This window comes from Periplaneta americana, chromosome 2, assembly GCF_040183065.1.
Source record: "Periplaneta americana isolate PAMFEO1 chromosome 2, P.americana_PAMFEO1_priV1, whole genome shotgun sequence".
NCBI classification, from domain to species: domain Eukaryota; kingdom Metazoa; phylum Arthropoda; class Insecta; order Blattodea; family Blattidae; genus Periplaneta; species Periplaneta americana.
In genome coordinates this window covers 88,654,954-88,682,328 of record NC_091118.1, presented here as the reverse complement: position 1 = coordinate 88,682,328, position 27,375 = coordinate 88,654,954, and the positions used below count along the sequence as shown (strand labels likewise).

General features: G+C 36.0%; 1 protein-coding gene across 3 annotated transcripts in view; it reads left to right on the top strand.

Annotated features, from left to right (window-relative positions):
• Window positions 1–2,318: 2,318 nt before the first annotated feature.
• LOC138694397 (radial spoke head 10 homolog B-like) overlaps window positions 2,319–27,375 on the top strand; it is a 61,709-nt gene continuing 36,652 nt past the window's right edge. For 2 of the 3 annotated variants that reach the window (XM_069818087.1, XM_069818088.1), the window contains exons 1-3: window positions 23,307–23,442; window positions 24,002–24,149; window positions 25,540–25,713. In XM_069818087.1, coding sequence (XP_069674188.1) covers window positions 23,417–23,442; window positions 24,002–24,149; window positions 25,540–25,713 — 348 coding nt within the window. In that variant the 5' untranslated portion in view covers window positions 23,307–23,416. Of the gene's footprint in view, window positions 2,676–23,306; window positions 23,443–24,001; window positions 24,150–25,539; window positions 25,714–27,375 lie in introns of those variants that run through there. The other variant, XM_069818086.1, reaches the window with a different exon arrangement.

The following is a 27,375-nucleotide window of genomic DNA, read 5'->3' as shown; positions in this document are numbered from 1 at the left end:
TATATTATACATTACTGTATTTGAAAATTTAATATATTAGACATGTAACACAATTATCACTTTTAACAGTAAGATTCGCAGTGTGTTGATACTGTTCTTTATTATGTGGAACAATGGGATTTGAATTACACTGATATTGTTGCACTTCGCAGTACTCATTATTATGCAATACAAGATACATACATGAGAGAACAATAAGAACCAGTTACAAGTGTTCATCCAATCAATAATCGTTTTGTCTGGTCGTCGGTTGAGAAATATACATGTCTTATAAACATGTTACAATCAGATTTGCGTCAGGAAATAAAGAGGGAAGAGATGACTTGTTATGGACAGACTATTTTCATACGAAGGTCACTTTGAGACTTGCGGATTCAAATTCAAAGCTCGATTCGCATATATTAAAAATTTCGCGACAAAAATGAAGTCAAATAAACTTCAATGGTGCAGAGATAATTTGCACACCGGATAATCTGCGTACGAATAGTCGAGAGTTTGCTATACAGAGTGCGTAAGTAATGTCATTAAATTCAAGGGGTTATGAGATATTTCAAACAATAAAAAGTTTAATACAGTAGGTAGGTCTACAATTTTGCTCGTTTTTGCTTCCTTTTCGAGAAAAAAATTATTTTATACGAAATATTCGATAGCGTATTTTGGGAAAGTTGCTAAATTAATTCCCAATGTGCTCAGTCAGTTTAATAGAGCAGTGTATTATGATAATAAATTATTCAAATAATTTTAATTTTGTCCTTGAAATGTGCAGGAATTTGATCTAAACAAATGTAACTTTTCATTCTGGAAAGAATTTTAAAATGTTATGTTTGTTCGGATCAAATTTCTGCACATATAAAGGACAAAACTAAAATTATTTCAATCTTAAAAAAATAATAATAAATATTGTCACAATACGCTGCTCTCTTAAATTGACTGAGCTTATTGGCAATTAAATCAATGACTTTTCCAAAACATGCTATGAAATGTTTAGTATAAAACAATTTTTATCTGAAAGGAAGCAAAAACGAGCAAAATTATTGTATTGAACATTTTTGTTTGAAATATCTCAAAGAATAATCTCCTGACATTACTTACGGCTCATTCTATATATTATTATGGAATTCTAACAGTGAGCGTTTTACGGGAGATTTCGAGATAAGCTCTTTAACTACTGTTCGCATATAAGTCCTGACTACTACTTTTTGCTGTGATGCTGTGATTTAGAATTGATTGTACAATATCACAACACTAGCTACTCACACGAGGACCAACTGCAAGCTGAATGCGCGACACAAATTGAAATTACTGTATTTGATTAGCTGCCACCAAGAGCTATGGACACTTCGCTGTTGACTTCTCCAAGGGTTTCGTTAAACACTCTCTACAAATCCCACAATTTAGAAGAACTGAAATACATTAATAAAAACAATTTCCTTTCATAACCCTCAAGTAACGAGGTGCCAGTTATGTCTAGCTGTAGACTGAACATTTCCAGCAACTACCATGAAGTGGGAAGGCACTCTCATCAGGGCGTTAATGATGATAATGATGATGATAATAATAATAATAATACCGGTAGTAATAATAATAATAATAATAATAAAAGGAACTGGCCACCCTACCCCATTATCTCCCGGTCTAGTAGCCTCATAAGTGGTGCCTTCTTGGTATCACTCGTGAGGTTCAGACCTGTCTTCGGACAGTTGACTAAATAATAATAATAATAATAATAATAATAATAATAATAATAATAATAATAATAATAATACTGTAATAATAGAATGAGGAAAATAAATAAGTTAAAAGACATGTGAAATACATTTTAAAATGTATATGTGTATATAATGTAAGGTCTACCTATGTATAATAAAAATTGTATGTTGATAAGTGAGTGATAGCTATGTCACCGGAGGTCAATGCTGTCATTCAACATTGTAACGCACTGCAACCAAATAAATAATAATGGTTTATTTAGAGTTAAGGCCATACGATCTTCTCGATCACTCATCCAGGAGTCCATCTTTCTACCGAAAGTTATGCTACCTATTTCGCGAGAGAAGCGACGGTCGTTATCGGCACGCAACTTGCTTGCAACCTGTTGGATGGCTTAAAAATGATGTTGCAGTTTCTTGCTGCTTCGAAGTTGCAGGGACGGAAAATAAACAAAATATGTTTTACATACACATATTATGTTTATGTTTAATCTACGTAAAAATCAATAGTCTAGAGTCAGTAAAAGTTATTTCCTCTTTCTTACGCGAATGGTGAATATTACTCAGGGATATATCATAATACAATTTATTCTTGATTTTCAGATGGGAAGGAAAGCCTTTTATGAAACCAGTTTTCAAGGCTCAACAGGAGACAGAAATCCAAAAGAAAGTAAAGAGAACAGATTCAACAGTCGGAATGAAAATGGAAGTAGGGGATATTGAAACCGAAACAGGCTCAAGTACTGTTGCAATGAGTAGCAAAAGATCGCGGAAATCATCTCGAGATGACAACATACGCTCCAGTCAGAGTTCCAAGACAAAGAAGAAGAGCAAAAGAAACTCGACTAACTCTGTCCAAGATTCAGTTCCTTCTCAAAGTCTCACTGAAGGCACAGATGGCAAGAGAAAAGGGAAGAGGACATCCTCAAAGAAATTATCCATGCAAGCATTGTCACCCACAGAGCAGTAAGCCTATTTTCATTTTCTACTTATAGCTACACGCTTTTGTTTGTTTCTTTCTTTCTTTCTCTCTCTCTCTCTCTCTCTCTCTCTCTCTTTTTCTTCCATTACTGCTTTCTTATACAGGCCTACGAAGTATAAAGAGAAAGTATTTTGATGCTGATTCTCGTATAAATTGTTTTCAGTACGGTATCTCTGATACTGTAAAATCGATTTTGGTTATGCTGTCCGTTTCTGTCTACGTACAGCAATTTCTTAGATTGTGTTCATACTCAGTGTCTACAAGTCAATTTATCCTGAAATGATGCATATAAATAAGTGTAGACCTAATTGGTGTATATTAAATAAGAAACACACAAGAATCAACAGACGTTTTTTTTTTCATAATTTTATTTTGAATTGGGGCCTACAGTAGTACGTTGATTATTCAAACTAATTGGGATCAGCTATAATATGTTTCGGATATTCGATTGTAGGATAACCGAACATAGAAACCACAGAGAGCACAAACTTTAAAGGTTTCTGTATTTTGTTTCCTTTGGCTGACACGAGAGGGCTATTTCTTGAGCTGGCAGATGCACCGTCACTATAGATAAGGATTCACCTTCTTTTGTAATTCCCTTATGTCATGTCGTGATTTGAAATTTCTTAACCGACCAGTACTGGCTTCGAAATCTGAAGAGCCACCCAGTTTAGTATTATGCTGTTTAGGCCTCCCCACACCGACGCGAATTATTCGCAACAGTGGCGAATGTTTCGCTTCGCTAAGTTGTCACCGCCTCAGTGTACATTGCGGTATATGAGTGTGCCCACACCGGCGCGAAATTTTCGTCGGACGTCTGCGAAAATGCAGCGTTGAAATTTAGATTCACCGCCTGCGCGATTTTTTTCGCTGCCGCCGCGAATTTTATGATGGCGTTCTGTGAGAAATTGTAAGAAAAGATCCAGTTTTATACGATTTATTCTAGAGGATTACAAGTACGTAAAAGAAAAGTACAATATGAGATGCAATCAAATTGAAATTAAAAGAAATTGGTAAGTTATTCACATCTTTAACATCTTAAGAAAAAAATTCGAGCCCTTCAGAATGTCATAGCATTGTTTGGTACAGAAATGTTAATAGAGAATTACATTTATATGACATTTGTGTCCTTTAAGATCTTATTAAGGTTTAATAAGTAGTTCAAAGTTAATAATTTTTTCCTTTTACGAAAGGTTTTATTCTTAAAAGCAAATATAAATCTACATTTGATAGCAATTTTATCAAAACTAATCTCATTTATATTTATTTTTACTCCTATGAAATATTCTAGGAACTTTTATATTAGCTAGTATAGAAGAGTGGTTTCAATAAACAAAAATATTTCTATTAATTGTTTTCATTAACCTTTACGAATTCGTGCAGTACTTCCAAACATTACCCTACTACTAGCGTGTGGTGTCACAACAGCTCAATTAATAATTAATAAATTTGGACTTAAATTTTTATTTTATTATGCAATATTTGTCTAGATAATGTTAAAATAAGCGATTTGCAATTAATGTTCAAATGTTAAATATAATATTATAGGATTAGCCGCCACGGTAGTCTAGTGGCTAGAGTGCTGGACTTATAATCCTTGCATCCGGGTTCTATTGCCGGCGTATCCGCTATTTATAACTTGTGTTGGGCAAGCCGTGGTCCAGGTAACATAGGGGTTTTCTCCGGGAGCTCCGGTTCCCCTGTGGCATCCCAACAAATCTCTATCGTTATCTCATATCATCGCGGGTGTAACGTAGACCAGTCTCCTATGGCGCACCCTGGGCACGACTCAGTCGGTAAATTGGTCAACACAACTGGCTTCATATGGGTGAATGATGAAAAGTTACGCACCCGCCATTAGTAATAAAAAAAGTATTATAGAAATAATTAGCAAAAATTTAGGCCTACATCTAGCTCCATAAAGTCGTCTTTATTGCCCATGCACACTTACAGAATACACTTACACATAAACAGAATAGGCCTAATTTTATTAATTACATACAAATATCACTACTACTATCCCTCCCAGACTTCAGACTCGGCATCATCTCTTGTCTTCCTTCTCTTGAAGGACGCATTATAATAAAATTGAAAAATAAGGCCTATGAAATTGAGGGGGGGGTAGAAGCATTACATTACATTACATCTACACTTCTTTCTTTTTTCTATGTGTTCTGTCCTCCAGAGCTATCAGTTCTTTGAAAACGTTTGCAACCGCAAGCACAACATCAAAGGCTCTCTAAATACTTAGGTATCATCGTCCGCCATTTTGATTCTTTTCTTTTAATATTTTAATTTACTTCAATATTTTAGTTACATTTATTTTAATATTTAATTGCAATTTTTAAACGTTTTAATTACATTAATATTTTAATTAAATATATTTCAATATTTATTATTACTTTTCACAACACACGATTAACTGAAAAAATTTAAGCGATGGAAATATGTTGTAAGCAGATTTTAAATCAGTGCGAAAATTTCGGTATTGAGCTTGCTGTTGGATGGAAAATTAAATTATTACTGCGGCCATAAGTGAATAGGTATTTTCTTTGGATGTATAGTCCTTGTAGGCGTTTCAGCAAAGAATCTTGGTATTACAGAGACAGTGGTGAGCGGTCCGTGTTCAAAATGAGTTCGCTATTGTTATTTTGTTATTCGAAGTGGTGAAATAACCACTATATTATGCTGTGTTTGATAAAATGTAACTTCCAACAATGTAATCTGATGTAAATAAAAACTCTAAGATCAGCATTTAATTAGCGTGATCGCAGACGGCACACGTTTAGGCTATAGGAGCTCGTTTAACTTGCAACTGTCATTCACTGCTTGCTTCCCGCCGGTAGCACTGCATGGCCAAGCAAAATAGAAACTATTGAGAGTAGGTCTACATGCGCACTCATAATCGTTGGTTCACACACGTTACATCTGCAAAGTGTAGGACTAGGTTTTACTACAAGAATTAACTATGTCAGACTGCGAGTGAACAAAGTCACTGTACTCAGATTATTAATTATTGTAAAAGAAAATAATAAATAAACTTTTTTTTATTATTGGAAAGTGTAAAAGGTGCTTACAGCAGTTACTCTCTCTCTCTCTCTCTGTACCTTAGTTTAACCTCTCCCTTTTAGGTTCATTTACACGACCCACGCCACACGGGCCTTACAGCAGTTACTCACTGAGAAAAAACATAGGGAGTTCAATAAGGAGCTTAATGTCCTTTTCGTAGACTATCAAAATGCATTTGATAAGGCCAGAAGAGAAAATCTTTGGAAAATAATGGAAACGAGAGGCATTCCCAAGCATATGATTGAATTAATAAAAAATATGTAAAAATGAGTAACAAGCGAGCAAGTTATTCTATGTTATTTAAATTGAATGTGATTGACTGAGACGAAGACCATAGTTATCGGAAGAAAAATAAAGACGGTAAACGTGCGAATTCGAAATGAGGCAGTGGAACAAGTGGATATCTTCAAATACTTGGGGCAGGGGCGGCTCGTCCATAAGAGCTGCGGAGGAGCTGCAGCACTCCCTGCTTGGACAAGAAAATAAAAATATTTATTTTAATTTGTAGAAGAATTGTTACAGCTTTTATTGGTAAATTGCTTTATATTTCATCTGAGGGGGGGGGGGGAATATGTACTATTATCTTATGCATAATATTTTTGCGCTTCGATTGTGCTGGATTTGATGCTGCATTCAAAGCCCTCTTGGGATCTGCAGGGTGAGACAGCTCATAGTGAGTGTGTCTTGCATGGTCAGGGGATAGGGAGGTGAAGGGAGGCAGAGGTAAACTGCCGCTGTTTAAAACCCATATTTCGCTGCAGTGGCTTGCAGACCCAAGCCACAAAGAAAGATCTTTCCTTTCTCCCACACCGCTATTGTAATGCTACATCAAATGGATTCTATATTCCCTTGAAAAAAAAAATGGCAAAATTTTTATTTTCTCTTCACATACAGTACTTATTGTTGTAGAATCTTATTGAGTTAATATAACGAAATTAATATACTCTTTTGCCTTATTATTGCGTATATATCCAACTTCCAGCAGAACCTAATATTTGCTTCAACTCAAAATGATTGCACGAGTAGAATCCTTTTGATATAGCATGTAAAATACGAAAGAGACTTCTTGTTCGGTTTCAGAAAATTGTTGACCATCAGTATATCCGAGTGTAGCTTTGGTATGACATCTTAGTACCGTGACCATAACTTAACCAGTGCAAATGTGCAAGCATGAGTGTGTGTGAATTACAGAATATTAATTTTATTTTTCTCAACTTTCCCTTGCGAATAAGATTAATGTGAAATCAAAGGGTCGTCCGTTACCCGACTTAAAATCGTACTCAAGCTTCATCCAGCCGAAATAGTGCATATCCTATATGTAAGAAAGTGTAACAATGAAATTTACGCTAAGCATTTGTGGGGGGGGGGGGGAACTGTATTTTGTTTTCCTTGCCTCCTCTTCGGTGGTGATACTTCATGGACTAGGAGTGGTGTGACAGATTTAGGACATTTACCCCTAAACATTAAAAAGTACGAATCTTCGCAATCTCACCTGAAAAATGTTGTTTCATTGGCTATGTTAGGGAAAACTAGTATTGCTGTGCGCAATTAAGTGAAACGTACAGAACAAAATTTCTCAAACATAACGAAGAATTGAAAAAAAATCGTGAAATTGTTAAAAAAATTGAATATTATCGGTATTTAAAAAAAAAATATTATCAAATTTTGTGGCCAATATGAACTCCCCTTAGGGGACATGATGAAAAAAATGATTCGAAGAACCCTGGTGTATTTCGTGGGTTGCTATAGTTCGTGAGTAATCCAAAACGAGCCTCTCAAAAATCATTTGAAACATGCCACTGTGTTTAAAGGTAATTCTAAAACAATTCAGAATGAACTGGTAGATTGCATGTTGAGTATCTGCCGATCCGAAATTCAGACTGAAATCGATGGTAGGCCTATTAGTTTTTTTATAGCAATCATGGCAAATGATGCCACAAACGTCTCCCAACTAAGTCAGGAAGTTTTGGTTTTTCGATATGTACTGCATTTATTTTTGTTCTATACTTATTAGTAATGATATCAAGAAGTAAAATTTGTATGTAGGCCTACCAAAATCTACTGCATCTCCCCCAGTCCACAAGTTCACGAGCCACCACTGACTTGGTGTGTACTATAAACAGTAACATGAGCTGCTGCCAGGAAGTCAAAAGGAAGATAGCAATGGCAAAGGAATATTTTAGTAGGAAAAGGAGCATCTTCTGTGGATCTCTGGAAAAAGAACTAAGCAAGAGACTAGTGAAGTGCTTGGTGTGGGTTGTGGCAATATATGGGCCCGAGATATGAGCATTATGACGAAATGAATAGAAACGACTAGTAGCATTTAAAGTGTGGATATGGAGAAGAATGGAGCTTGTGAAATGGACAGACAGAATAAAAAATGAATTTGTGCTGAAAAGAGTAGTTGAAGGAAGAATAATCAGTGGCGTAGCCAGACTTATTATTTTGGGTGGGCCAGATATGCAGGGTTTAGAGAATATCTGACTCATCTCCTGACAGTGCCTCTGCCGTCAACTCTCTTGAAACTCATTCTCGGAAGTCTTATTTAACAACGTGCAAAATTATGATAAACAATCATGCAAGACATACCATATCTATACAAACACTTCATAAGGTGAACTGGAGCTGTCGAGATTTCTTAGCAATGAATCTGTCGATCGCTGATGATGGGTCCTTCAACAAATCCCAACTTTTCTTCCTCTCAATGGATAGAATTGCTAGAGTACAGAGCTTGACATGATTGTCGAATTTTTCTTCTTTTCAGATCTTTGAAAAGTTTTATATCATTGCTTTAACGAAGGACGTACATTTACTAATATCCATTTTTGGAGACAGGTGCTTCCGATAATGAATTTGCAAGAGCAAGAATATCGTCTAAACATACCAAATAAAATAAGGTGTCAAATTTTTCTAGCTGATGTAACAATTCAGTAGCCTCCACGGCTTCCAGACAATTTTTTTAGGCCCAACCCAACACAGTTAAATTGACTCTTGAAGAAATGAACGCATTTTTGACTTCTTACCTTAATGCTATCGACTGTAACTGTTGCTCTGGATCCATGGTTTAGTTTTAATGTTGAGGATTTTCCATAAAAAACGCAAAAATTCGCATATTTTTTGGGGCCCACCTCGCCCACCTGCTGGCTACGCCACTGAGAATAATGTTGAAACTGATCAGGAAAAGAAAAATAAATTGGCTGCGGTATTGGCTAAGAAGAAACTACCTACTGAAAGACGCACTGGAAAGAATGGTGAATTGGAAAAAAGTTCGGGGCAGAAGAAATCAGATGATAGATAGCACTGAGATATATGGATCATAGGTATGCAGAGTCTAAGGGGAAGATGGAAAGTAGGGAAGATTGGAGAATGGTGAGTTTGCAGTGAAAGACCTGCCTTGGGCAGAAAACTATGAATTAATTAATTAATGTGACTGACTTCACAGAGAAAATGTATTGGCATTTTGAAACTAATTTCTATATTTAGGCCCACTGTTACCTAACTTTAAAAACTTTATTTCCTTACTACTTTCTTGCGCATAAGCCTGTACTGTAACAACCCCTCCCCCATACTTTTTTGCATTAAAAAAAGGGGAGAAATGAGATCTAGTGTGCTAGTAAATACAGTACTGGCATATTGGAAATAAATATGCTTCTGATAGGCAATGAGTTGTATGCAACAGAATAGTGTTGGGAAAGATGTCTGCTCATATAATCTAGAGAACTTAAACAGTACAATTTATATATGAAGTTAAATATTTTACTTTTGAGGATTCTGAAGAATGCCTTCTTTTTATGTGCAATACAAAAAAAGTAAAGTGCATATTATTATTTTAGTGCACAGCAAAATTACTTAACATAAATTCCATTAATTATATTTTAAAGAAATTAACTGTTCTATTTCCATCATAATAAATTACCTACATTCAGGCCGCCGAGAAGGGGGGGGCAAAGGGGGCAAGTGCATATGCGCCCGTCAGATTAAGTGAGTCTGATTACTTTTTATTATCACGAATAATTATTCACAGATACATACCGGTACTATAAAATTTTGTAAGAACATTTGTTACATGAATCTGACATATTAACCAACAATAGTATAATTAATACAAATTACCACTTCATTATGTAAAAGTTTAACTTTTATAATATGATAGAATTCGGTTTCCCAAGTTAACAATCATCGAGTAACCTGTGGAGTAACGGTTAGCGCATCTGGCCGCAAAACCAGGTGTCCTGGGTTCGATTCCCAGTCGGGGCAAGTTACCTGGTTGATGTTTTTTCCGGGGTTTTCCCTCAATCCAATATGAGCAAATGCTGGGTAACTTTCGGTGTTGAACCCCAGATTCATCCAGCATTATCACCTTCATTTCATTCAGACAGTAAATAACCAGAGATGTTGATAAAGCGTCGCAAAATAACCAACTCAAATAAAAAAATAAACAATCATCTACACGACACTTGAGGGCTCCGGAATTTGCCTGAAATATGCTCCCATCGCTTGTATCGAAAACGTTCAATTGGCTTGTCCTCTTAACTAACACCCCTGCCGGCCCACCGCAATATGCTAGTGGACTCTCCCAAATCCAAGCCAGAGGATTACGTTTCCTTTTCAGTAGGGCCTACATAGTATGTTTCGTGACGAAACTTTCGTCTTTTCGTTGTCGTTTTTCTAGTAAATTCTGCTCATTAGTGTTACCAGTGGACAATGGACAAGTAGAAGCATAAGTCGGGAGCTGAGAAGCATAAGGAGAGACAGAAAAATTGGAAGATAGTAAGAAAGGGAGTAGAACTTTGTTTGACGTTGAAATTGAGCGACCTTGGAAAACTAAAAAGTAGCAGACAAATTGTATCATTGAATATGTTGTTCGAAAACAAGAGCCTTTTCAAAAACAGTATTACAGTATTATCAAAATTCAAGAATGGAGAATGCGTTCCCAGAGACTGGGTAGTGTGGAATGAAACAAATCAGAGAAAATAGTACAGTGACTGATTTGTTTCTCTCCACACTAGCCAGTCTCTGGGAACACATTCTCCATTCTTGAGTTTTGAAAATAATATTGGAAAGGCTCTTGTTCCGTCACTTAGAAGGTTATTAGGCAGGTTGGGGGTATTTTTTCGAACAACACATTCAGTGACACTTACAATTTGTCTACCACATTTTAGTTTTCCAAGGTCGCATATTACTTGCCATGACTTAAGAGTTAGTAACTGGTGTATGTAAATTTGTTTCACTTGCACATATTAACACATCATTTTTACTATTGTTTGCTTGTTCTGATTTAATACTATTGTTATCAGAAATTTTTTATAGACGGCCGCAAACCATCAGTATTCACTTCTAAGTATGAACTGTCTTCATTTTTGACAACCTGAACAGATGGGCTTGAGATTGGTTTATTTTCTGCATCTTCACTAGCAACGCTCAATTTCACACCAACTTCAAAATGAAGGAAATAAAAATATATTCAGAGTAACAATGCGTCAAGAAAGACTGAGTAACCTTGGCCTCCTTATACTGGAGAGCGATCTTGCTAGCTAGGTCTTTAAATTTTGATGATATAATTGATGATTTTGCATCAGTGAAGTCAAGGAGAGTTGTTTGTTGATGTTGGTCTGCAAGTCAGAAATTACAGATGTTTAAGGATAGTGTTTTATGAAAACAAAACGAAACAAACGACAACGAAAAGACGAAAGTTTCGTCACGAAACAAACTATGTAGGCCCTACTGAAAAAGAAGCGTGATGAATATAATATATTGTGGTAATGCTAATGTGAAGTTTTGCTAAAAGTTTTCAATGTAACAAAAGTGTATATTTTTAGATTCGTATCTGTGTATGGGGTTATCTTTTATTTCTTTTGCAAATAATTGTTATGGTCAGAATAATTGGTAACTTCTAATTTTTAACTTTTTTTTTTTTTTCAACGGGGCCCGAGCACAATATTGCATAGGGGGCCATAAATCCTGTCAGCGGCCCTGGCTACATTGTTGCGAAACGCGTAAAATGTATAATGAAGGAGTTCGTGTCACCTTCGTGACAGTCATTCTTTTTAATAAAATGATCATGAGTAGCCTATGGTACTAAATAATATACCAATTTTGTTGAACTTTACATTAAATGAAATCCATAGATAAATATGACGACATATTTCAAAGGCCATTTGATCAGCAAGGCCAAAGTTATAGACGTCAATCAAAATCATACACCGACAAAAAGCAATGCCCTTCACTTGAAACTGCAATGTCATTGGTTGAAAGCAGTGGATCATGTGCAGCGTTCTTATTACAGTTCTTACTTAAATTAATTTTGCTACATAACTGCTCAATACGGTAATATATTAAAAGAATTCTTAATAAATAGTCGTTGGCCTGTAATAATCTATTGTCAGTAAATAGAAATGTTAAGTACCAGTATTAATTTCTCTTCCATTGCATGTTTAGGTTTCCAAGATGTCAGATGTTAAAAATATATGCACATAATATCAACAAATTGTGAAAATATTATATGATGCAATTGAAGTTTCTGCGTTTCACTATCGTAATTAGTTTTTCTCTACCTACCGTACTTTTCTCCCTCTTCACTCCCTCTCTCTCTCTCTCTCTCTCTCTCTCTCTCTCTCTCTCTCTCTTCCATACATATGTACATAAGTGAGAAGGCAGCAGAGAAGCAAATAACATCTATGGGGTATTATTTAATTATTTTTATTACAGTCAAATGATTTATCATACAAATGTAATTAACATATAAATACAGTTATTACATCAACATCACATTAACGTTTTTGCTATTTCGGCATCATCAGACAGCAAATTACAAATGATTACGATATCAAATTTGAGTATAGCCTTACATAGTTATCTACACAAATAAAACATATAATTAACTTACATTAGTATTAAATTATATAACTTCTATGTGCATCTTGATTACACAACTTTTAACACTGTATTACTTCGGAATATATATGATAAGAACTTTCTTGTGTTAAATTTTAACGTACCTTGTTAACATGTTTCGACCTATTTTCGGTCATCTTCGGAACTGGTCGTTGTTGGTCTTGGCGCCTCTTGTTTCCTGTGTGGGTGCGTTCGTAGTGTAGAGTCAAAGAGTGTATGTGTTTTGAAATTGAGTTGTGTGTTGAGAATATTGTTGGGGTGTGTTTTCGTGTGTCTATATATTTCATATTGTTCTAGTGTATTGAGTTTCTGGCTTTTTGGTTGAATGTGCAGTATTTCCATGTCTGTGTTGATGCCAACCAGACCTACAGAGACATCAACAGAGCATGGACATACTGCACATCCAACCAAAAAGCCAGAAACTCAACACACTAGAACAATATGAACAGACACACGAAAACACACCCCAACGATATTCTCAACATACAACTCAATTTCAAAACACATACAATCTTTGACTCTACACTACGAACGCACTCACACAGGAAACAAGAGGCGCCAAGACCAACAACGACCAGTTCCGAAGATGACCGAAAATAGGTCGAAACATGTTAACAAGGTACGTTAAAATTTAACACAAGAAAGTTTTTATCACACATATTCCGAATATAACTTCTGTTGAATTTATGTTAAAATATTGTGACAGCGACGTGAGATTCGAACTCACGACCAGCAGAAGGAAGTGCAAAGTCGGCCGTGTTTTGGGCGGATTGCGCGCGCATCTGCTTCCTGTGGCATGTGCTAAGCGCGGTGAAGGAAGGGAGCAGCAGCATGCGAGATTATTCGAGAATGCCATCCTGACATCCGTGGAAATCTTCTAGGCATCTATCGATTATTCGAGATCGCGAACTATCCAGAACTCGTACTTTCTCGCAACTATGGTTTGGTTATATAAAAGAGAAGACGCAAGTGAACATTCAGTCAGTCAGCCAGTAAGCCAGTCTTGTGTAGCAGTGAAGCCAGCTTCGAGACCAGAGCGCGACTTGAGTTGTGTCCGTAACTGTGGAGCCTGAAGACCGGAGTTCGAGTGCAGTGGACCGCAGTTGGGGGACCTGAGTTCGAAGTTCAGCGGATCGTCTCCGAAGGTCTGGGGTTCGAGATTCTGTGAACGCGAGTGACTGAGCTAGAAGAACTAGCCAAGACAAACGAGCTGTGAACTGAGAACTGACAGTTCTGTGTTGTAAATAGTGCTTTGTGAATATTAGTTAAGACTAACAGTTCATTGTTGTTCGTAATAGTCCAAGTAAATTGTCATTGTCGTCAGTGGAGTGCAATAACGAACGCTGTGTTGCTGTGTGGAGAGCAAATCCCATTGTTGACGGGAGTGAAATTAAATTGTAGAGAGTGATAATTATTGTTGCTTTGAATAAAAGTTACATTGTTGAGTTGGAATAAATTTACAATATGTAGATTAATCATGTTGTATTTGTGTAACTATGTAAAACTTTACTCAAATTTAATATCGTAATAATTTGTAATTTGTTGTCTGATGATGCCGAAATGACTAAAATGTTAACAACTAAATGAATGTGATGTAACAACAATATTATTTTATATGTTAATTACATTTTTATGATGTCATCTGACTAACAAAAATAAGATATTGGTAACGACTTATCTGAAATTTTCGTAATGAACTCTAAATTCATCTATGGGGTATCTAGTGATGTCCTTTCCAAGAAGAAAAATAATTTCCTTAAAATAATTTTTAAAAGTCATAAAAATAGAAAACTCAAAAACTTGGTTGCCATATTCCCACACATACACACTCCACACAGATACAGAGAGAGAGGTATAATACAGTTGATGAAATGATGAAGGGAAAAAGGAAAACTCAGAGAAAAACCCTCGCAACCTGGCTTCGTCCATCATGACCGGGAACCGGGAACAAAACTCGGCTCACTTGCATGACATTCTTACACGCTAGTTATGAGTCGATTAAGGCTGATGTTAAGTTCATTTTACAAAGTAATTCCTGTACGTAGTTATATTCAAGTCCTAAAGTATGTTTCTCTGAAAGTTATGATTTCGAAATGTTAATTACCGGTACGTAAATTATAATTTCTCTGAAGCAAACATTTAATTCTGAAGACATACCATTGCATCATATTTAACAAATATCATCTTATCTTAATGTAAGAAGAACTATCATAAACAGAATCGTTGGAACACTTTTTTGAGTGAATCGCATTTTTGTCTTGTTTCTTTTATGAATTGGTAGTAGATAATGGATATGAAGAAAATCCAGCCAATAGTATAAGAGAAATCTCTATAGACAGACAGATAGACTGACGGCATGCCAAACTTCTTTTTTTTTTTTTTGTATTAGGGATGCTGAAAATGGCTATTCCCTTGAAAATGTCGAAATTACTTTTTTTTGCGCCATTACTGGTATATTACTTTCTCTTTACAATACTAAGTGGAACCTTTAAAACGCAGTTTTAGATTAGTCTAAGACCAAGATTATGTAACTCCATAATCAGAATGTACCCTGAATTTTCTACATGTCCTGTTATTAAATTCAATAAAAAAATTAAACATCTGCTTACGAGGTGGGTTTGAAAAGTTCATGGCCTGACACATTTGTAGATGGCATTGAAAACGTGTCAACAATGCCAACAATTAATTGTTAGCGGCCATTTTATATTTGTTCAAGCACGAAAAATTATTATTTTCTGTTGACTACATTTTGTGTAGTTTAATTTTGAAGTTAAATTAAAGCAGACATAATGCTGCACTGGAGAAATCTGCTCCAGCTTTTTTGACTGTGGAAAAATGGGTAACAATATTTAAACATGGTCGAGAGAATGTGGAAGATGACTCCAGACATTGGACGTCCAGTAATAACAACAAGTGAAGAAATCGTAGAAAAAATCCACGATATGGTGTTGATTGACCATCAACTGAAAGTGCGAGGTTATGCATATCTCAACTGAATGAGTACACCACATCTCAATCAATGTATTGGTATGTACACTGGATGAAACCTGGATCCACTACTACATACCAGAGACAAAAGAGCTGTCGAAACAATGAAAGCACAGCGATTCTCCACTAGACCTCTACATTCTCACAGAAACTACCGACCGGAGCTCACTGATCAGTCTTCGGTTGTGAAGAAGGCAGCCAGAAAATGATTCGCTCAAGCACATGCACTCGAGAATATATAAATGATCGGTTGAAACATTTGCTCTGTTGGTTACAAGCACTCAAGGTTGTTGCACTACAATTACATCACCTTTTAATGCCTGATACCCAAAACATCCTACCTAAGAAGGTTACCATTTGTTTTTATTTCAGGTAGCACGAAAAGCAGTAAGTAAGTATTTGAACATTTAAATAAGGAAACATCATTTCTAAATCCACAATTCTTTAAATGAAATAATGCTTTATATTATCAATAATGTTATTCAGCACCCTTCTTATCAAATTCATTATATCAGTAATGAAAATGTTTAATGTAGCTTAATAAATACGCGATTGTATAATAAAAAACAGAGATTTTGTAATGCATCTCAAATTTCTTAAAAAGAGACATAATCTATTTCAGTTACTGAATTTCAATACTATTATAGTCACAATGATGCCATGATATGAAAGAAAAATTTCACAACCTCGAGCGGAATTCGAACCTGTGACTTCCTATACTCCAGTCAAGCGCTCTACCACTGAGCTGTCGAGTTCGTCTCACTCCAAAGGCTCGGAATTATCCTTTCATACTGGCGACTCTGTTATAGAGTATTGTCCATAGCGTCTGATCTAGTCAGCACTGCTTATGGGTGGGAAGAAACTTTACAAATGTAATCTTCATCTTACGATGTTGGATGACGTATATACGTCCGTTGATGTGACATATTAATGAATTTAAATACTATTATAGTCACAATCATGCCATGGTATGAAAGAAAAATTTCACAACCTCGAGCAGGATTCGAAGCTGCAACTTCCTGTCAGGCGCTCTACCACTGAGCTATCGAGTTCGTCTCATGCCAAAGGCTCGGAATTATCCTTTCATACTGGCGACTCTGTTATAGAGTACTGTCCATAGCGTCTGATCTAGTCAGCACTGCTTATGGGTGGGAAGAAACTTTACAAATGTAATCTTCATCTTACGATGTTGGATGACGTATATGACTTTCATACCATGGCATGATTGTGACTATAATAGTATTTAAATTCATTAATATGTCACATCAACGGACGTATATTCGTCATCCCGTCCACACCTGTGGAGTAACGGTTAGAGAGTCTAGCCACGAAACCAGGTGGCCCAAGTTCGATTCCCGGTTGGGGCAAGTTATCTGGTTGAGGTTTTTTCCGGGGTTTTCCCTCAACCCAATACGAGGAAATGCTGGGTAACTTTCGGTGTTGGACCCTGGACACATTTCACCAGCATTATCACCTTCATCTCATTCAGACGCTAAATAACCTAAGCTGTTGATAAAGCATCGTAAAATAATCTAATAAAAAATATATACATCATCCAACATCGTAAGATGAAGATTATATTTCAGTTGCAGTATTTAATAAAAATAAACCAAATCTACATGTTCATTTTGCTTAAAATTTTTACAATGGTGCATGTTAACACATAACTAATGCAAACCACACATACAATAACATAAATACAGACATGGAAATCCTACACATACAACCCAAAAATCAGAAACTCAACACACTATAACAATATGAAATATACAGACACACTAAAACACACCCTGAGCAAATTCTCAACACACATATCAATTTCAGAACACACACACTATTTGACACCACATTTCAACATTTTTCAACAATCGAACGCACCCACACAACAGGCAGCGAAGTTCGAGATGACGTCGAGATCTAGTAGGCTCTGAGGATGGTGTGAAGAAACACCGAAACATCTGTAAGCCGCACATGCTTACATAATTAACACGAGTGATCGCCATTTAATCAATGATTTACAATGAATATTATTCAAATCTTCTGCAGCAAGTGAAAGGGAAAATTCGCGAGAAGCAGAAAGTGTTGTTTCATCACAATGCACTTGCTTACACGTCTGCAATCGTAGCTGCTAAACTACACGAACTACTGTTCGAACTGTTGTGGCACTCCCCCACTACTCACCAAATTTCATACCCTCAAACTTCTTTCTTTTCTCAAAACTCAAAATTCATATGACTGGGAAGAAATTTTCGTCAACTGTAGAGGGTAAAGCAGCAACAGAAGGCTTTTTTGCAGACCTTGAGAAATCTATGTCCAAGGAGAATATAGCAGCATTGCAGCTCCGATGGAACAAATGTGTGAATCTCAGGAGAGATTATGTTGAGAAATAAAGATTGTTTCAGAATAATAGTTATTTTATTATTTTATTTTAATTCCTTTCTGTACAGGTTGCCATAGACAGTGGATACCATAATACAATAAATACAGAGTAAATGCCTTGAGGCTTACTTAAACATATTTATGTTGATACAGTGAAAAATAAATTGAAATACATTGAAACATATAAAAATAAACGAACAAACGTCAAGGAGATGTGAATATAATATGGTCAGGCTATGAACTTTTCAAACAACCCTCATATAAATTATATTTAAATTGATTCTGCGTATAAAGTATTTTTGTTTTTATTTATTTTTTTCTTGTTTCTATATACCAGTATTAACTTTTATACTTCTTGTATATAGATGGAACTACACCCGAACACAAGCTTTGCTCATATGGGTGTTCTGATTATTTATTTTCTATGTAATTTAGTATAAATAAATATAAAATATTTTTATATTTCATACAATGAGGAATTCCTGTGTGGAGTTGCTGGTCTCCCATCAGGCGCCTCCCCAGGTGGCGGATTGGGGAATGCTCATCAGATATGGCGGGTACCGGGGAAATAAAATACCCGGGGTGGACCAAAACCAGCTGTTGCTGCCTTGTAACATATGGAGTTGGTTCTCCAAAGGCTAGGGGAAGATAACCCTGATCAAAAATTACCCGGTCCTCCGGGCAGAGGGTTTGGCGATGGGCCGACTACCCATCACAGTAAAAAGCCTACAGTTACGAAACCATCACGAATAGAAGCCGGACTGTCTAATGGAAATGAAAATGGCAAGAACAATGGACAAGCAAATGGAATACAAAGAAATAAAAGAAGGAATCCAATTATATGTATAGGAACATGGAACGTAAGGTCTCTGTACCATCCTGGAGCATTGAAAATGCTAATAGAGCAGATAGTGAAATTAAAGCCTAGTATTATAGCCCTACAAGAAATACGATGGACAGGAAATGGAATTATAGAGAAACAAGAAGCCAATGTATTCTATAGCTGCAGCCAAGAAAGACATGAACTTGGTACTGGATTTGTGATACACCGTCGATTTAAACATCTGGTGATAGGGTTTACACCTATCAGCCCAAGATTATCAGTGCTTAGAATAAAAGGAAAATTTTTTAATTATAGTTTAATTAACGCTCATGCCCCGACAGAAGAATCTGAGGAGGAAGAGAAGGAACAGTTCTATGAAACCCTAGAACAAGCATATGATAACTGCCCTGGTCACGACATCAAAATAATAGTTGGTGATTTCAATGCGAAAGTGGGAAAGGAGCAAATATTTAGACCTACGATTGGAGACTACAGTAAACATATTGTGAGTAACGATAATGGAACAAGACTCATCTTATTTGCTACATCCAGAAATATGATTGTGGGATCTACACTATTCCCACATAAAGGAATTCACAAAGGAACATGGAAATCACCAGACAGTAATACTGTAAATCAAATTGATCATGTACTCATTGATGCCAGACATAGATCAGACTTATTAGATGTAAGAACACTCAGGGGACCCAATATAGACTCAGACCACTACTTGGTATGGGCCCAAATCAGAGCAAAGATTTCCAATGCATATAGAGGGGTTAGACAAAAACATTATAAATATAATTTAAATAAGCTGATATTACAGGAAAGTAGAGAAAACTATCAAACCAAGGTAACACAGATGCTTGAAGAGGCGATGGACCATAACACTATTGACGAAAAATGGGAGACAACTAAGAAAGCAATTGAAAGTGCAGCAAATGAAGTAATGGGAATGGAAGAGAGCAGTAAAAGATCTTCGTGGTTAGATACTGAATGTGAGATTGCTACAGAGGAAAAGAATAAGGCATATAGAAAAACACTACAGGGACATTGTACTAGAAGTATTTGGGAAAATTATAAGGATAAAAGAAGAATTGAAAAAGGGATTCATCGAGGTAAGAAGAGAGAATGGATGAAATTAAAAGTTGAAAGTATGGAAGCATTAAGGAATCAGAATGAGGCAAGAAAGTTCTATAGGGAAGTCAACAATATACGGAGGCCTTTTAATTGTAAAAAATACTTTAGTCAAGGATGAACAAGGACAGATTATAAGTGAAGAGAAAGAGATATGTGAAAGATGGCGTAGGTATTTTGATGGCATCCTTAATGTTTCAAATCCACAGGAAAATGTCTCATCTGAAGAGCATCAAGAATGCGAATTACATGAGAACCAAAATCCCCCAACTATTGAGGAAATAAGAATTGCCTTAAATAAATTGAAGAACAACAAAGCTCCTGGAACAGATAATATACCAGCGGAATTATTTAAGCAAGGTGGTGTAAAGTTGGAACAACAATTGTTGGATATTGTTGATTCAGTATGGATACAGGAGAAAATGCCACAACAATGGGCGGAAGGGATTTTGTGTCCCATTCATAAGAAAGGAGATCCAGTGGAGTGTGAAAATTACAGAGGAATAACTCTTCTTAACCTGGGGTATAAAGTATTCTCAAATATACTTTTCGATCGTCTTCTCCCAATGGTTCAGAAGCAAATAGGTATATATCAATGTGGGTTTCTTCCAGGCAAGTCAACCATAGACCAGATTTTTACATTAAGGCAAATTCTAGAAAAAACTATTGAATTTGGAGTTGGTACACATCATCTATTTATTGACTTTAGAGCTGCTTATGATAGCATTAATAGAGAACATTTGTATAATGCTCTAAGAGAACTAGATACTGCTGAAAAGTTGGTGAGACTGGTAAGAATGACAATGACAGATGTCCGAAGCAGTATAAGGGTCAGAGGAATGTTATCAGATCCATTAGATATTAAGAATGGTGTGCGACAAGGAGATACGCTGGCGTGTCTCCTTTTTAATGTTGCATTGGAGAAGGTAGTAAGAGATGCAAACCTACTTAGCAGAGGGACCATATTTTATAAATCAGTACAGATACTCGCATACGCCGATGATATAGATATAGTGGCAAGATCTAGAAGGGCAATGGAAGATGCATTCTTGAATATAGAAAAGGCAGGAAGGAATATGGGATTGACTATTAATCAATCGAAAACTAAATACATGGCTTGTGGAAAGGCAAACCTCAAGAATATGCCATCCTCAATAACAATAGGCAGATATGACTTCGAGAGAGTGGATGAATTTAAATACCTGGGATCAACAGTTACTCATTCTAATGATATTTCATATGAAATAAAGCAGAGGTTAATGGCTGCCAATAGAGCTTACTTCGCCTTAAGAAAATTACTTTGTTCAAGAATTTTATCTCGTACCACAAAGATAACTATCTATAAGACACTTTTAAGACCTGTACTAGCATATGCTGCTGAGACGTGGTCCCTAACAAAAAAGGATGCTGGAAATTTTGATGCCTTTGAGAGGAAGATACTCCGCAAAATAATTGGCCCAGTATTCGAGAGAGGAAATGGAGGAGGCGATATAATAATGAGTTGTATTCCATCTATAAAGATCCGCCTATTAGAAGAATGGTAAAAGCAGCAAGATTAAGGTGGGCTGGGCATGTGGCACGGATGAATGACGTAGAAATTCCTAAAAGGATATTAAATGGAAATCCTGGGGGCCAAAGAAGCCGTGGACGACCAAGAATAAGATGGCTGGATGGAGTTGAGGAAGACATATGTAAGATGGGATATTAGGAATTGGAAAGCAATTTCGCAGGATCGAGACAACTGGCGGAAAATCGTGGAAAAGGCCAAGGTTCACAATGAGCTGTAGTGCCAAGAAAGAAGAAGAAGAAGACAATGAGGAATTGAAGTGCTAGCAACATGGGGTTATTATAAAACTTGTGAATATGGAGGACATAAATGGAAGTATCTGTGACCATTTCATTTTATCATATTAGAATTTACAACACAAAAGAAGTTGTAGAAAATCAGATTCTAGAAAGGAATGTTATTCCAGCACACTGAGACCCATATTAATCACTTCGGTATTGATGCTGTATATTAGTTTTGTTTTCGATCTTGTTTCGTTTATTACATGCGAAAATAGTTTCTGTATTGGATCTTGAAACAGATGCTTTGCATAATATATTGCAATGTTTAGGTCAATTTTAGAAAGTCTCCATCTCACTGTGATACCGCATTCCTGATGGTACCAGTACTCAAACAAGGGCAAATGACTTCATTGTAGGTTGACCATATTTCCTTGAAACAAAAACGGGACATTTGGATCACAAAACGGGACGAGGTTTATAATATAATTTTCTGCATACAAAAAAAAATGTGATAAAAAGTTTTGTTACATTAATACCTAACTTATGTACAAAATGCAATACAGAACCAGCCTCACCAAACCATATCCTGACGCATATAGGCCTAGGCCTCACTCCAGATCATATAGCCTACTCAGAACCAAAACGTGATACACCAGTTGCAACAACACAACCTCATGGACGTGGTCCAAGGACCACGGGATAAGAAAGAAGAAGAACAAAATTGGTTTGCGAACATTGTAATGTTCATTTTATGTTGCTCATAGAAGCAGATAACGTATAATTATGAGGCAATTAGCCACATGCAATAAAGAAAACATTCCTGTATCTGATAGATAGGTACAGATTTTTTCTGAAATGAGCGAAAAACGCCTAGGCCTATACCTACTTTCAACACTTTTGTAATATACATATTGATTACACAACTTCGGAATATGTATTATATGTCTTTCTCGTGTTAACCAAGTACGATAGAATTTAACACGAGAAAGACATATAATACACTTTTGTAATATTGTAGAATTTATTCTTTGTCCTCCAGGAAGTACAGTACCTGTTGAGAGAGAATATTTTCTGTTATGAGTAGTATGTGTCAAAAGATAAACCTAGGTTACGTGTTGAGACAAAGAGGGCTATGTTAGTTGTGAGTTATGAAGCAAAATTTTGCCATGGAATGTGAGAAGTTTTATGATATAGTATTGAAAGACCGAAATTTGCTGTGTAAGATTACTTCATCAGAGAAATATTTATGGTATGATCGTGGTGGAATACAGTCCTCTTCCATTTCTACCTAAATTTTTGTATGGGTTCTGTGACTGGAGAATAGCGGTAAGCTGCAATGGAAATATCTTCTGATATGCTATTATCTTCATATGCTTTGTGTGCCCAATTTTTAACCTTGACATTGCAGTTTGTGATTGTCGGCTAAATTGACAGTTGAATGGTTGCTCCTGGTTGTTGCTCTTTATACTATTCATGTCGTGGTGGCTGTTTTCAGATTTCATTTACCCCTTTTTTGTGTTTGGAAAATACTTCAGAGTAGGTAAATGTGCCCTTGGTTGTTTTTCTTGGTTCACAGCCTTCAGCTATGACATCTGCCCGTTCATTTCTTGGTATACCGGTATCGACATGTGATGGGATCCACTGAATATGTACTTCTATTCTACACAGATCTTGTAAGTGTTTAACTATATTTACAGATAAGTGTCGCATGGTAGTTCTGTAGATGTTGAATACAGCTTTTGCTGTCAGTTAGGATCCATATTTCTTTGGGTGTAGGGTAGGCCTACTTTGATTGTTTTTGAAATGCTACTTAGGCCATCAGAATTGAATAACAAAACTACCGTTACAATTTAAATAAAACTGAAACCCCTGATTGACTAAGATGTTATGTTTTATTTAACGACGCTCGCAACTGCAGAGGTTATATCAGCGTCGCCGGATGTGCCGGAATTTTGTCCCGCAGGAGTTCTTTTACATGTCAGTAAATCTACTGACATGAGCCTGTCGCATTTAAGATTGACTAAGATAAAACTGTTTTGATACCGGTAGTGTTTTTTTTTAATGGGACAAATATGAAAAAAAGATACTGTCTCATTCAAAATGGGATGTGTGGTCAGTTTACTTCATTATCAACTGTCTGGCATTAGACAACAATAAAAAAATCTTATGGTAACAAAAAGAATGTCAGTATATACTTAAGAATATCAAAAGTTCTATCTTCATTTTTTTCAGAAAAAAAAGAAATTCAAAAGAGGGGCACAGTATTACCAAAGAGCAACGTAATAACAATCATAATCAATCACATGTAAGCATTCAAGAGACAATGGAGAAGGAAACAAGTAATTTAAGTAAGGATTCTGTGGTAGCTTCTGAAAAACAGGTAAGATCTTATTGTTAAAGTCACATTTGTTTTAAAAAGTCATGCTGTTAATAATATTTTAAACAGGTGTATAGCATGCTTTTGTGGAGAAGATCGTCGGTTTGGTGACTGTGTACCGGTATTTGTTAAAATGACTGACATTTCATATAAAGGTGTGGTCCATTGATACTGTGATTTTTAATAAAATGATAGTCACTGGATTATTCATCATAAAGGTCTAACGTGCAGCGAATGGCTTTCAAGGTGGCTGGTAACGTAGCAGCAGTTCGTGTCATTCTGCGAAGGACCATGGACAATAATCACTGTTGTCGTTGCGACAGCGAAACAAAAACTCTGTCACATGTTCTCGGTTCTCACCCACATGGCGAGATTTTATACAATACCAGACACCATAAAATAAAAAGCGCCAGTGCTCAAGCATTACCGGTATGTAATACTGGGTTTACTGTTTTCAAAGAGGTTCATTGTCTACCAACCACAGGCAGCACTCATAGGATAAATATGATCACATTCCAAGAAGACCATGGGAAAAGTTTTATAATTGACCCTACAATAATTTATTTCGAGACTTGCAAGAGCCAATCGCAAGACGTTTATAAGAAAAAAACAATTAATTTATGAGTCAACAATCCCATATTGTCTACAGAAATATCAGATAGAACAGATAGACGTCATAGGTTGACGATTGGAGCATAAGAGTCCATTCTGAAAAAAAATGTTGCTTTTTTGTAAGGCTTTTCATTTGCCATCATCTTTAATTGCCAATATTTATTCACTTGCATTAAAAGGTTAAATTGTATTGTTAAGAAATCACCTGAGATAAGATATTGTATTGTATCTATACTGTATCTATGTATTGTTCACACTTGCAATTTTATTTTTTCTCTTTCCTTTTTTTACTATTCATAACAAAACTGTTCATACAATATGTAGACCTACTATCCTGTTAAAGGAAAGTATATAATAATAATGATAATGATAATGATAATAATAATAATAATAATAATAATAATAATAATAATAATAATAATAATAATAATAATAATAATAATAATTTTTATGCACATAAGGGAATCACAAAAATGGTGCTACTCACTTTTGCAGTTAGTAGCCTACATTGAATTTTCAGCCAACTTCTCCTACGTTCACAGTTGAGTTTCAGTAACTCAATTTTGTGACCCTACAATCAAATCATTAAGTTTTGTCAAAATTTGTCCAGATATAACAAATACTGGGATTATTGCAGGAACTTATACAAAGTCCATGGATATGTGCGTGTGCGTGCACAGAGACACATACAGGCGCACGCACGCACACACATACACACACAAAACCAATAAAATATGGTCTCAGAAACTAACCTAATGAAAATTCTAATTCTGCACTACAGGAATCCGGAGACAAAACTGCAAGCAAAGGTAGTGTAGTTGACTGGAGAGTATCTTTCCCAGATGAAGATGTGTCCATAGTGTTCAAACAAGGTAACTGCTATGAAGGACGTATTTCACGCAAGATGTTGGAAGGTTATGGTTGCTTCAAATGGACTGACGGTTCTTGTTATAAGGTAAATTATTTTAACTTAACTGTCCTGAGTTTTAATTTCATGTGAATTAATTAAGCTGGTCGTCATTTCTATTATAATAAGATATAATCAATTAAGATCATTATGTTATTAACAGAGAAAAATTCGCTCCGGCATCAAGGATCGAATCTAGGTTTCCAGTTCTACGTGCTTGGTGCTCTAACCACTGAGCTACACCGAAGTTCAACCCATTGTACCGGATCGAATCTTTCTCCTTTGGTTCTTTTCCCTTAGTGGCCTTACTCCTGGTGCCCTACAACTGCAACACATAAAGAACTATGGTAAATTGAGAGTGGGTTACACATAATAACATGTGTTTTGATCAGAAATTAAAGAGATATGAACTTCTATAAATTGTCAGATTGGCTAAAAAGAAACCCTCTTATAGGACAGATAAAATTTTTAAGGTAATCGGATTACCATGTCGTGTCTTCCTCTGTATACCTGTGACTTAAACTCAATAGAATGTGTTTGCAATCTATTACAACAGAAAATTATCATCTATGTCTCTGACTATCCTGAAAAAGTTAATACACACTCGTTAAATTAAATAACATAGGCAGACTGGAAAAAGGCGTGCTGATGCAAAAAAAAAAATGAATAAGAGTATTGGTACAGAGCTGGGCTAATGGAAAAAGCTACCGAAATCCTCATAATTATGTCGAACACTTTGGAATAACAGCATGTCTGACTGTGAAATGAGCGGGACTGAGTTCAAATCCTTCTTGAGACAAGCTACCTGACTGGAAGTTTTTCCGAGGTTTTCGCTCAACTAACCGAAGCAGAACTATTGGGTAATTTTCGGCGTTTGATCTCGGACTCGTTTTCTCATAATTTCTTCACGTCATTATCATCATTACCATAGCCCGAGTTAAGTTCATAGTGCAGCGTGCTGTATGGTCAAGAGTGCGACCATTTGGCAAAATGCATCATTCACAGAACAGGAGTCGTAAGCACAATAAGCTCCAGACTGTGGTGCGAATCTTCGGACACCTCTTCTGTAAAAGAAAATAAAACCATTATCATTATAAATATTGGTTTTGAGAGCAGTGATGATGAGAGTGATAGAATAGCAATGACAAACGTGACGATAATATCGACTAGGGAGATGAAAAGTGAAGTGATATAGTTACAGCAGATGAAAAATCTACAATTAACTGGTGCTATAACCCATAATGCTCACTCAGTGCACAGGAGAAGTAAACACAAAAACTAGTGGCTTTATGTGATAAGAATGTGGTCAATTTATATATGTACAGAGTGGTTAGTAACATTTGAGGTTGTCAGACCCCATTTCATGCCTGCGCTATACCTCATGTCGCAACCAGGAAAGCCTAAATTGATATTTAAAACTGATAATAATGAGCGCTAACCTGTGTTACAGTAATTGTTGAAAATTATGTCTGTCAGCAGTGTATGCACATATAAGTTATTCAGATGTGATTAAAGCAATTTCTCGACTGATATTTTCTTTTAGTTCCTCTATTGTTTGAGGGTTATTCTTAGAAACTTTGTCTTCTAAGTTCCCCCACAATAATAGAAATCACAAAAATATAATGTTGAGGTTACGAAGGGGTCACAACCCAGAACTGATAAATGATAACTCTATCCTCAATATCTTTTAAATAAGATCTAGTGATTCGT